The 12,667-nt window shown below is 33.4% G+C and overlaps 1 protein-coding gene and 1 non-coding gene across 6 annotated transcripts in view; both read left to right on the top strand.

Annotated features, from left to right (window-relative positions):
* The window catches only part of LOC120858881 (activating transcription factor 7 interacting protein), a 115,993-nt gene that overhangs the window by 85,859 nt on the left and 17,467 nt on the right, over positions 1–12,667 (top strand). For all 5 annotated transcript variants that reach the window (XR_005719963.1, XM_040235231.1, XM_040235234.1 and 2 more), the window contains 2 exons: positions 436–1,071; positions 7,609–7,673. Coding sequence is in view for 4 of the 5 variants with exons in the window: in XM_040235231.1 (XP_040091165.1) it covers positions 436–1,071; positions 7,609–7,673 (701 nt within the window). In the remaining variant the exon portion in view is untranslated. The remainder of the gene's footprint in view (positions 1–435; positions 1,072–7,608; positions 7,674–12,667) is intronic.
* Positions 1,563–1,668, top strand: LOC120859020. The gene has a single exon (XR_005720034.1). It is a non-coding gene; the product is annotated as a U6 spliceosomal RNA (small nuclear RNA).

Genomic DNA, 12,667 nt, shown 5'->3' on the forward strand with positions numbered 1-12,667 from the left:
TAAAATACCATCACTAAGTTTATCTATTATGAATTTATGATAATCTTTCTATATTATTCTATTTGAGTTTACATATTGCCAGTGTTCTAAAGCATTTTTAATGTACTTTCAAAATTGTCTTTACAATTTTGCCTAGTTTTCACTGTTTTTTGGTTGTATTTCCCGCTAGTTACTCTGAAGTAAGTTGCTCATTTTCAGAGACTCTTCATACAGAGATAGCAGTCCTCCATCTTAATGATAAAATGTGCTATTTTCATAATGTACCAAATGTAGATGCAGAAATGATTCTGCAAATAATCTAAGAATTCAAGGATTTAAATCAAATTAAAAGATATGAGAGACTACTGTGTATATTACAGTACATCAAATTTGTATTACATTATTTTAGCTGATAAAGATGGCTATTTAAACATAAACTTCTCTTTTTTTTTATAGTATCTTCAACCAATCTTGTCACTCCTCCAACGGTTGTCAGTAGTCAACCTAAATTGCAGCCTCCAGTGACTTCAGGTTCTCTGACAGCCACGTCAGTTCTTCCTGCACCAAACACAGCTACAGTAGTTGCTTCTACTCAGGTGCCTAGTGGAAATCCCCAACCCACAATCTCTTTACAGTCTTTACCAGTGATATTACATGTACCTGTTGCTGTATCCTCCCAGCCTCAGCTCCTCCAGAGCCATCCAGGGACTTTAGTGACCAATCAACCATCAGGCAACGTTGAATTCATTTCTGTACAAAGCCCGCCTACAGTGAGTGGTCTTACCAAAAATCCAGTGTCTTTGCCATCTTTGCCAAACCCGAAACCAAACAACGTTCCTTCTGTGCCCAGTCCTAGTATTCAAAGGAATTCTCCTGCCAGTGCTGCACCATTAGGAACAACCCTTGCTGTACAGGCTGTTCCAACAGCACACTCTATTGTACAAGCCACCAGGACTTCTTTACCTACAGTAGGCCCATCAGGACTCTATAGTCCATCAAATAATCGAGGTCCTATACAGATGAAAATTCCAATTTCTGCTTTTAGTACTTCATCTCCTGCAGAACAGAGCAGCACTACCACCACAAGAATTGGTAAGTCAACATGTGGATTTAATAATAGAAATACAGACTTGTTAATAGTCTGTAGATAATTGAATTTGTGTGTGTATGTAGTTGACTAACATTAGAAGACAGTGAATAGAATTTCACAGATACTATTTTAGTTACCCAAGAGGAATGATGTTGTTAAAGTGGGATCTGAGAGTCTTGAGTGAGAAGTTACCATTTGTAATTCATCTTTTACTAGTATTCCTAACCTGGGCAAATTTTTAATTTTGGCTTTGTAGCAAGCATTGTGAATTACTTTTATAATACATTTTGCAGATATATCTGAATATACAGAAAACAGTATGTTGTAAAGTATCTAAGTGACATAACATATGCTAATAAAAGGAAAATAAGAACCACACATCTCTAGTGAAAGTGTTAGTCGCTCAGTCATGTCCAACTCTGTGTGACCCCATGGACTGTAGCCTGCTAGGTTCTTCTGTCCATGGAATTCTCCAAGTAAGAATACTGGAGTGGTACTCACTTGGGCAGCAGATATACTAAAATTAGAATGGTACAGAGAAGATTAGTATGACCCTGCACAAGGATGACATGCAAATTCGTGAAGTGTTCCATATTTTTTGTTCATGTTTGGCAGAAACCAACATAATTCTGTAAAGCAATTATCCTTCAATTAAAAAATAAATGAATTTTAAAAAAAAGAATAGTGGAGTGGGTTGCCATTCCCTTCTCCTGGGGATCTTCCCAACTCAGGGATCAAACTTCAGTCTCCTGCATTGAAGGCAGATTCTTTACCATCTGAGACACTAGGGAAGCCCCTGCCCATTACCCTATTTGGGAAAATCCTTTGTGCATTCTTCACGCCTATCTTCCAAATTTGAATGGTTTTATACTAGGTCTTCCCTCTTTAATTTACTGCAGAACGTTTCCTTGCTTCTTGTTTTCTCTTATATATTTTCCCATATGGCATATTTTACATGATTATGTTTGTATATTTATATATACTTTGAAGTATTGCAAAAAGGAGGACTTGATTGTTCCTGATTTAAAATCTGTAGATCTCTGTCTTCCTTGTTCTTAGAAAGCATAGATTATATATAAATTCTTGAACTTGCTTATTCTTCATTTCTGATTTTATATTTATCCCCACTACTTTTGGAAAGACAGGAAAGAGTACCTGGGCATCATGTATATAGTGAAATTGTTGAAGTAGTTGTCCTGTTGATATAGTTGATCTTGAAATATAAAAAAAATTATAAAGTACAAAATTACTTTTTACAGGTGAGATATACAGGGCTTGTTTTTTTAATTTCTTATGTGGTCTTCAGTAGAGTACTTGTCTTCTGAGTATATATTCTCATAAAATAGAGTTTCATAGAGTTACTGAGAATAAATGAATGGTAGATAAAAATTCATACTGGAATGAAGCTGAATATCACCCTCATACAATTAACATCTGGGATATAAAATTAAATCTGAAATTTCAAATACAGTTATTATTAGTATTTAAAATTAAATACTTGCATGGTACAGTAATGATATTTATTAGCATTATCTGCTGTCACAACATTCCTTCGATGCTTACTTTTAATTGAGTTCAGTGAATGAGCAAAATTTTTGGGGGGGTTACGTTTCTTCTAGTCATTACTATTTTTTACCATGTTAGGTGGAAGATGATTATTATCATGGACATTGTTTTCTGTGATTTGGGGGTTTTTCTTCTTTATGAAATTTTGAGCTTAGTTGACATGGTTTTTAAATCATGGTTACAAGATAAGGTAAATTCTTAAATATACAACTTTGCCTGAAAGACCATAGCCTGAAAAGAAGTAAATAACTTGAGAGATTACTCTGTCTAATGTTATGATTGCAAGTTCCCTAAATACTTGTACAGCATCAGAATTATGAGTTTCCTAGGTGGCTCATTGGTAAAGTATCCACCTGTCAATGCAGGTAACACAGGAGACAGAGGTTTGATCCTAGGGTCAGAAAAATCCCCTAGAGGAGGAAATGGCAACCCATTCCAGTATTCTTCCTAGGAGAATCACATGGACAGAGAAGCCTGGTGGCTGCAGTCCATAGTGTTGCAAATAATTGGACCTGACTGAGCATACACACACACATCAGAATTATAATTCAGTTTCGTTATTCTGTTAACATTGTATGAACATTTGTTGACCCAAAGGGTGTGTTTTTCCCAAAATTATCTAGCTTAATGTGCTTTATTAGTTGTAATGTCAGTCTGTTTTTATTTAGTTTCTTGACTGTCATTATTTTTGTATATAAAATTAATAATTTTAGTAATTATTACTAGTTTTGTGACATTACATTTATATTCATATGTAAAACTTTATATTTTAACATATATATATTTAACACATATACTTTAATACATAAGTTATATTATGGAGATCTTCATTTTGAGTTCTATTTGGAATGCTTACATATATTTGAAAGTAAATTATTAGATATTAACCAAAAATATTAATTATAAGCTTGGCTTTGTTTACCATGTTAATTAGAAGGAGGTCCTATGAGATGATATATTCTCTGATTATGTATAATTTTAAGGATTCCATAAATGGTATAAAAGTAGGCATTTAGCTATTGAGACTTGCAAAAACCTAAGCTGAGGTCAAATAGCAAAATTTGGCTGAATGTGAAGGTTGAAACCAAACTTTAATAAATCCATAAGGTGTTAAATTAATTATTTAATTAAAACTTTTTGAAAACTATGCTTATGTAAGTTCTGTTTCAGTTCGGTTCAGTTCAGTCACTCAGTTGTATCCGACTCTTTGCGACCCCATGAAGTGCAGCACACCAGGCCTTCCTGTCCATCACCAACTCCTGGAGTCCACCCAAATCCATGTCCATTGAGTCGATGATGCCATCCAACCATCTCATCCTCTGTTGTCCCTTTCTCCTCCTGCCCTCAATCTTTCCCAGCATCAGGGTCTTTTCAAATGAGTCAGCTCTTTGCATCAGTTGGCCAAAGTATTGGAGTTTCAGCTTCAACATCAGTCCTTCCAATGGACACCCAGGACTGATCTCCTTTAGCATGGACTGATTGGATCTCCTTGCAGTCCAAGGGACTCTCAAGAGTCTTCCATACCACAGTTCAAAAGCATCAATTCTTCGGCGCTCAGCTTTCTTTGTAGTCCAACTCTTTGTAGTCCAACTCATCCATACATGACCACTGGAAAAACCATAGCCTTGACTAGACAGACCTTTGTTGGCAGAGTAATGTCTCTGCTTTTTAATATGCTGTCTACATAATGTATAACTAGACAGTATGCATTTGTATATATTTATATACATATATCTCCATAGAGTAAGTCAATGTTTTTAATAAAGTGTAAAATAAAAGTTCTAAGGATTACTTGGAAATTTAAAGACCAAATTATAGCTTATCTCATTCGTTCATTGGAGAAGGAAATGGCTACCCACTCCAGTATTCTTGCCTGGAGAGTCCTGTGGATGGAGGAGCCTGGTGGGCTGCTGTCCACAGAGTCGTATAGAGTTGGACACAACTGAAGTGACTTAGCATGCATGCATTCATTCATAAAACATTGAATGCCTGTTCTGTTCTCATATCATGCAGACACACAGAAATGTACAAAATAGTCCCTATTCTAACTAAACTCATAGTCAAATAGGGAACTTAATGTTAAATAATTATAAATATGATGAGTGTAAATTATGCAGGTTTCTGTGAGAGGATAGGGGCGTTCTGGGAAGGTATGAGAATGGAGTGAACGGCAAGATGGTGGGAAGTAGAGTTTTAAAGGATTTTTACAAAGAGGAAGGAGTGTGACATCCACGAACACTGGCTACAGGAGGGGTGAAAATGGAGTTAGAGGCACTTGGGAATGCTCTAGATGAAAGATAGGGTTGTAAAAATGACTTAAAATTTTTGTTTTTACATTCCACTTATTTTCATTCAGTTATCCAGCACCTACCAACGTACACTACTAATGCACTCCTGTAAAATGCACATGCAAATAATGCATATCTGCTTTATGATGCTTATAATGTCCTTTGCACATATGCACATCTGTTTTTTGATGCTGGTAAAAATTCAGCATTGGTTAAAAGTGACAGTGTCTTTTAAGAATAAAGAGGCAGAGATGTTTCTTATATGATAGAAAGAGTTTGGAGTACAATTTTTGACTTTATATCCTGCCAATTTTATTGCTTGATAGATTGATTCATAACTTTTTACTTTAAAAATTCATCTGAAGTAGTAAAAGAAAACAAAAGATAGAGCGAAACTATAAAATGTTACATTGAGAATCAAGACAACAATCTAATAAAAGGGTAGGAGAAGTTAATGGAAAATCTAGGATAAAGAATATTATTACAGCTTTATGAATAATTAACTTTGTGTCCTGAGACAATTAAGTCAAAGAGAGAATCATGCTGGATAAGAAAACTCTCATATTTATTAGTATTTGTGTGTGTGTGTGTGTGTGTGTGTGTAGAAATAAAACATTTCATTAATCAGTTTCAATCTTTCCTGAATCTTGAGAATAATTGTATGAGGATAAGTCCACAGAAAATTCCATGTATAGAGGAGTCTGGTGGGCTGCAGCCCATGGGTTGCAAGAGTCAGAATGACTTAGAACTAAACCAGCCACCAACCAATCAACAGAAAATAAAAATGAAACTCCCTCACCTGCTTTGGTTCTCGACTTACCTTTTATTTTCACCTGAGAATGTGTTTTAAATCCAAATGAATGACACTGTATACATATTTTTAAAAATTGGTAGTAAATTGCTTATGTTTTGCTAATGTCTTGAGTGTGTGTTAATACTCTGCACATCAGTAACCTGGAATCAATTTTTTTTTTTATTAAGTAGTATTTTTAAGAAGTACTATTTTTAAAAAATTTGTTTTATTAAGTAGTATTTCAAGAACTTTGCAGTCCAGAAATGAAGCTGATTCATTATAAATGAAGTAATTTTAAGATATTAAAGATATGTATATGTCTTTTTAAAGTTACATCAGTTCAGTTCAGTGCAGTTGCTCAGTTGTGTCCGACTCTTTGCGACCTCATGAATCGCAGCACGCCAGGCCTCCCCGACCATCACCAATTCCCAGAGTTCACTCAGACTCAAGTCCTTCGAGTCAGTGATGCCATCCAGCCATCTCATCCTCTGTCGTCCCCTTCTTCTGCCCCCAATCCCTCCCAGCATCAGAGTCTTTTCCATTGAGTCAACTCTTCGCATAAGGTGGCCAAAGTACTGGAGTTTCAGCTTTAGCATCATTTCTTCCAAAGAACACCCAGGACTGATCTCCTTCAGAATGGACTGGTTGGATCTCCTTGCAGTCCAAGGGACTCTCAAGAGCCTTCTCTAACACCACAGTTCAAAGGCATCAATTCTTCGGTGCTCAGCTTTCTTCACAGTCCAACTCTCACATCCATACATGACCACTGGAAAAACCACAGCCTTAAAGTTACATACATCTTAAATATACCTGGGAGATTCCTTAGGTTATATATACACACACATGAATATGTGTATGTGTATATATGTATATTTTCTTGCTATGCAAAGAACTAAGATAATTCAGATAGGGTAGACAGAAATTGGAAGGGCCCCTTTTACTTACCTAGCCTGTAAAACCCTCTTTTTAACAGGTAGATATTTATCCTCATTTTTTTTTAATGTATAGATAGAAATAATTGTATCTACCATTTCTGGTTTTGTCTTTTTAAATATATTGATAAATGATTTACTTTGTATGTATGTTATGAAGATTTACAAAAGAAAGGACTGTCATATTTTGACTAGAGTTTTTTTTGACAGAAAGTGTGGATAGGATGTTTCAGCATTAGAAAACTCCTGTTAATGTAATTGACCACATTACCAAAGAGAAAAAACTGATTAATCACCTCAGTAGATGCTCAAGACATTTGACAAAACTTAATACCTTTTCTTTAGAAACTGAGGCAGAAAAACATGTTTTCTTTTCTGTGCTGTTTTTTCATTCAGCTATCTTTTATACAACTATATAGTTGTAGTTCTGTATGTGCAAAATTCATATGTATGTTTGTGTGTGTGTACAAACTCAATACAAATTTATTGAAAAATGAATAAAGGAAAATCATCTGTGATTGAGCTATTGAGATTATGCATGTATGTTTCATCAGGATCACTTTATTTTTCTATTGAATTTATTATATTTTTGCCATATTACTAAATTTTTTCTCCAGAGGTGTGTAGTATGGAAGGATTATATTTTATTTAACTTTTTGTGTTCTAGCATTTAGGTTATACATATCTTAAATTGCTCCCCTGCAATATTCCTTTGGTTAGAGTTAAAATTTCTGTTTAATGGATATATGAAGTGTTTGGGTTTCTAGTATCAATTTGTCCTGAAAGATTTGTAGCAGTGGTCTCTGAGAGAGTAATTTACATATGTAACATGTTAACAGACAAAAAACTATTGGAGAAAATTAACGTGAACTGTTGTATATAAAGAAACCTATCCTTTCACATTTTGTAGGTTCCTTTTATAAATAGCTCTGAGTTTTGTTTTGTTTTTTGACTCCTTAGAAAACCAGACAAACAAAACAGTAGATGCTTCTGTTAATAAGAAAGCAGCCGATAGCACATCACAGGTAAGATGTTTGCTACTGTCTCAAAATGAAAGAATGGATTTCTATTGATATTCTTTGATAAAATGAAAATTATTCCAAGTTTGTTCTTTACAACTGTCCAAAATTTTTCAAACAGCTTCTCTGTGTTGACAAGAATTGAATTTTTTTGATTAGTAATTCTCTTAGTGATATTGGATTATATATAACTGACAGTCTAGTTATTTTCTTTCATACAGTGTGAAGTTTTAGTCTCCACATGTAATTTCTTCCTGGCCCATCTTTTTAAGAAGGTCTCACTGGTTTATCCATCTCCCCACGCCTCCCCATCCTCTGTCCTGCCATTGCCAGCACACACAAAGACACCATTTTAGTTTGTTCAGAGCTGATCAGAAATAAGTTTTATGGAAAGAAAATTTTGGTTTTTCTGGCTTATTAGCATTTTGCCAGTCTTGGTACTTTTTCATGTTAAATTTAAGTCACTCAGGAGTACAGTAACTCCATTTTTCCTGTATTAATAAAGTTCATCATGATTATTCTTCTACATTGCTTTAGGTATAATAGATTCATAGGGAAGTCGTTGCATGTTTGATGGTCTAATTTCTTCCCTTCCTCTTAATCATATCTAGAAACTCATATATTTTCCTAGTGAGAGAAAAAAATCGAATAAATCAGGCATGAATAAATGATGTGAGTTTTAAAACAAGGGCATAGTGATCTTTAATTTTGACTATTCATCTTTATTAAAATGATGGATTTTTGACTAAAGATAGATACATACCATGCTGTATAGCTCAAACTAAAGCTATTAGAAGTATTTTATTTCTGACAGATTGTAGCAGGCTTTCTATATGATATTAAAGGTCAAAGTTTTGATTGTTTCTGAGGATGTCTTATAGCTATGTTTTTAATTAAAAGTATATGGAGTATTTTTTTGGGAGGCATGTAGTATAGCAAACATCGATATATTCAGTGACTTTTATGTAACACAGGAAGTCTAGCTTTACTTTATAAAGTAAAACCAAAGCTAAACAAAGAAATTACAAACATCCTCATTTCTCTCAGTAATTTTTTTCTTGTTTGTTTGGACATACTAGGTCATGTTTTAGGAGAGGAAGATGTACGCTGTTAATGGCTGTGTTTTCATCTTGTTACAAATGGTGATTCTTCTAGAGTTGTGCTGTCTAATGTGGTAACCACTAATCACATGTAGGCTATTTAAATGAAAATGGATTTAATTTAGCCTTAAATAAAAAATTTACTTCCTCTATCACGTAGGCCCATTTCAAGGCTCAAAAGCCACATATAGATAGTAACTACCATATTGGAAAACAAAGATATGGAACATTTTCATCATTGTAAAAAGTTATACTCCAGTGTTATATGACAGCCTGGATGGGAGAGGAATTGGGGGAGAATGGTACATGTATATGTATGGCTAAATCCCGTTGCTGTCCACCTGAAACTGGCATAACATTGTTAGTTGGCTATACTCCAGTACAAAATAAAAAAATTTTTAAGTTATATTAGATTGCTAAAATAAAGTATATGTAATATTGTAAACATTTCAGTGAAACTAAAATTGATATAAAAGTTTGCCATACTTTTAAAATTCTTTACTTAAAAATATTCTTTTTAATTAAAAAAATAACAAAATAATATAAAATTTAGTCACACTCAGCTACTTATTATGTTCTAGAAATTCTAAAACATGTATTACCACTTCACAAGTTTTAGAATCCTAACTATTTTAGTTTACATTGTATTATATAACTTTTATTTTGATGAAGCAACTTGTTCCAGTAGATCCAAAAGACGCCTGAAGTGTCTGCATCAGATTAGCAAAGAGACTGTACAACGAAATTCTAAGTTTTCTAATTCTAATATTTTTTAAAAAATTCTTCTTGTTTATTCAGTGAATTTATTTGGCTGTACCAAGTCTTAGTTGTGGCATGTGGGATCTTAACTTCCCTGACCAGGGATTGAACCTAGGCCCCCTGCATTGGGAGCATAGAGTCTTAGCCACTGGACCACCAGGAAAGTCTCTCAATGAACATTTTATTTGGCTTAACAGAAATAGTAATTCACTACCATTGTATGAAAAACACAAGTAGGGAGACTAGGCAGGTAATCTGTTAAAGTCATGCCTGATCAAAGGTTTGAATGAGTTCTAGTTATGGATTTAAATAGTAACTATAATATGCAAGTTTTATTATATAAGAAATTATTATGGAAATATATATGGGCTGCTAGTTATAAATTGATGCTTTATTGGCTTTTTGGGTTATAGATAAAAGTTTTGTTGTGCAAAAATACTTTGATAATGTAACACTACAGTTTTTTAAAAACATATGTTAAGAAATTGCTGTTAGCTTTTTACCCTGTATGTTACTTGGTAGCAAATAGAATCTGGTGTGAAATAGGTAGCCTGTGATTCTTTACACTGTTAGCTTTCTAACCACTCAGATAACTTCTTTTTTCTATGCCAAGTCTTACTTGGTTGTACTTCTGAGCACTTCTAAGACTATCATAAGTTGGAAGGAATCTAGATGGCATGTATGGAAATGATTTTTGTTCAGACATAGCTAATGAGAAAATAATTAAAGATATATAAAATATTCTCTTTTTGTAGTCCTTGAATGAAGATTTCTCTAATGTCTTCCAAATAAGTATTTATTAGCATATTCCATATAATTGTTATTACATATTTTATTCATACATCTCATTTCATGTAGTACATTACTAATGTATTTTATGTGGTAAAACATTATTTATTGAAACCACCATCATATGTTGTAAAACAGTATAGAAATCATTTTCTGCTGCATCTGTAGTTTTATATTACTGTTTGGAGGGACCTGAGATCCACCTCAATTTTGCTGATTTGCTAGAAGGACTCATAAAACCTGTGACAAGTTATATTCATGGTTATGGTTTATCACAGCAAAAAATAGAGAACCAAACCAGCAGGGAAAAAAAATAAGCATCAACTGGGATCAAGTACAGTCAGGCTGAGGCTTCCATGTTTTCCCTAACCAGCACTGCACAGGAGGGACTTTCTCTCTGGTTTTTACCTTAAGTAACAAGTTACAAAGTCTTTGCCCAGGTAAGCCTGACTGAGTATCACAGCCTGAGCTGATTGGACAGCTGCTTCTTTCTGTGTAACCAGCTATGGCAGTCAAAATTCAGGACTCCCAACAGTGAAACCAGGTGTGCACCATCAGTCTTGGTGTTGTGCAGATCAACCTTGATAAGCCAATATGACACAGTTCATTGTTTAACATGTTTAAGGTACATAAGAAAATTATCAATAATTTATGTAAACTCTTTAAGGGCCACATTTTTGGTAGCCAACCAAACCTTAAGGTAGTTCCCACATTCCTTTGGAGAGATGTGTGTGAACAGCCAGGTCTTCTGTACTGGCATTCTCTGCAGTTGTCCAAGTACCCTATTCTAGCCTTTCAAATATATTCTTATTGCCTTTTAAATATGATCTTATTATTTGTTTTAGTATAAAAAAAATACCCTACAAAGCCAATATCTTTGCCTTCTTGAAATTTTCTTAGTGTTCATATGATGGGAGTGGTCATTTGGGGGAAAGACACATGATTAAATAACTTTTTAATAAAATAGATTCTTAGTATTAAAACCTATTTGACACAAGATGTTTTTTAGCAGTTTCAGAACTTCGGTAATATGTATAAATGCAGGTATAGGCATGTAATGTCTCTTGATTACATAAGTTTTCTCAGAATTGATGGCAGAAAAGCATGAACCTAGTGACATAGAAATAATAAGATCTAGAGTCAGACAGTCTGGCAGCTGTAACTTACCTAATATGTAAGGCTTGAGTAAGTTATCTAAACCTTAGATTTGATTTCTTACCTATAAAATATGGCTAATACTGATCTCAGCCACAAATTATTGTAGATGAAATTTGTTAATTAATATAGAGCCTGATGGAAACAGTTCCAGCTATCATGACTATCTTTTATTTGCTATTAATAATTATTGCAATAATTAGATTTTATTTCTTAAGAAAATTGAAACAGGAGACTACTGTATGTGATAATAGATGAATTTTATCAGTCAAGTTATGATAAATAAAAATACAATTCAGTAGATTAGCTCATTGATTATAGACCTTCTCTTTCTATTATAGATTATATACTATAGAAAAATATGCACCTTATAATAGAACATTAAAACAATAAAAAGAAATAGACAAACTGACCCTTTTATCTTTATAAGACTTACTCTTTGTATCTTCTCTAACATTAATGTAATTACAGCAGTTTTTTTTTCAGTATGCTTGTGTATTTGTATTTAAAGTGAGTATCTAGGAGGAAAAAACTACTTATTTCTTGATTTTTGATGTGTTATTTTATCTGACAATCCCTAATATTGATAGGAAATTTCACTCCATTTAGTTGGTTTAGTCATTGATATGGTTGAATTTAGGTCTGTTTTATAATTTTAAAAATATATCATCTATTTTTTTGTTTTGAGGTACTTTTCTCCCTACTTTAATTTTGTGTTGATTTTTAATACTCTTAATTTTTCTGTTGTCTGTTGTCTATTCTTAAAAAATTGAAGTATAATTGATTTACAATGTTGTGTTAGATTGTGGTGTACAGCAAAGTGATTCAGTTATACATATGTATATATTCTTTTTCATTACAGGTTATTAGAAGATATTGAATATAGTTCCTTTAGATATATAGCAGAATCTTACTGTTTTCTACTTTATATATAGTAGTTTGTATCTGCTAATCCCAGACTCTTAATTTATCCCTCCCTGCCTTTGGCCCTTTGGTAACCATTAGTTTGTTTTCTATGTCTATGAGTCTGTTTCTGTTTTGTAAGTGAATCCATTTGTATATTTTAGATTCCATGTATAAGTGTTATCATATATCTTTCTGACTTCACTTAGTATGATAATCCTTAGGTCCATTCTTTTTTATGGCTGATTAATATTCCGTGTGTGTGTGTGTGTGTGTGTGTGTGTGTAAGAGAGA

This window comes from Oryx dammah, unplaced genomic scaffold (genome assembly GCF_014754425.2).
Source record: "Oryx dammah isolate SB20612 unplaced genomic scaffold, SCBI_Odam_1.1 HiC_scaffold_29, whole genome shotgun sequence".
Classification (NCBI taxonomy): Eukaryota; Metazoa; Chordata; class Mammalia; order Artiodactyla; family Bovidae; genus Oryx; species Oryx dammah.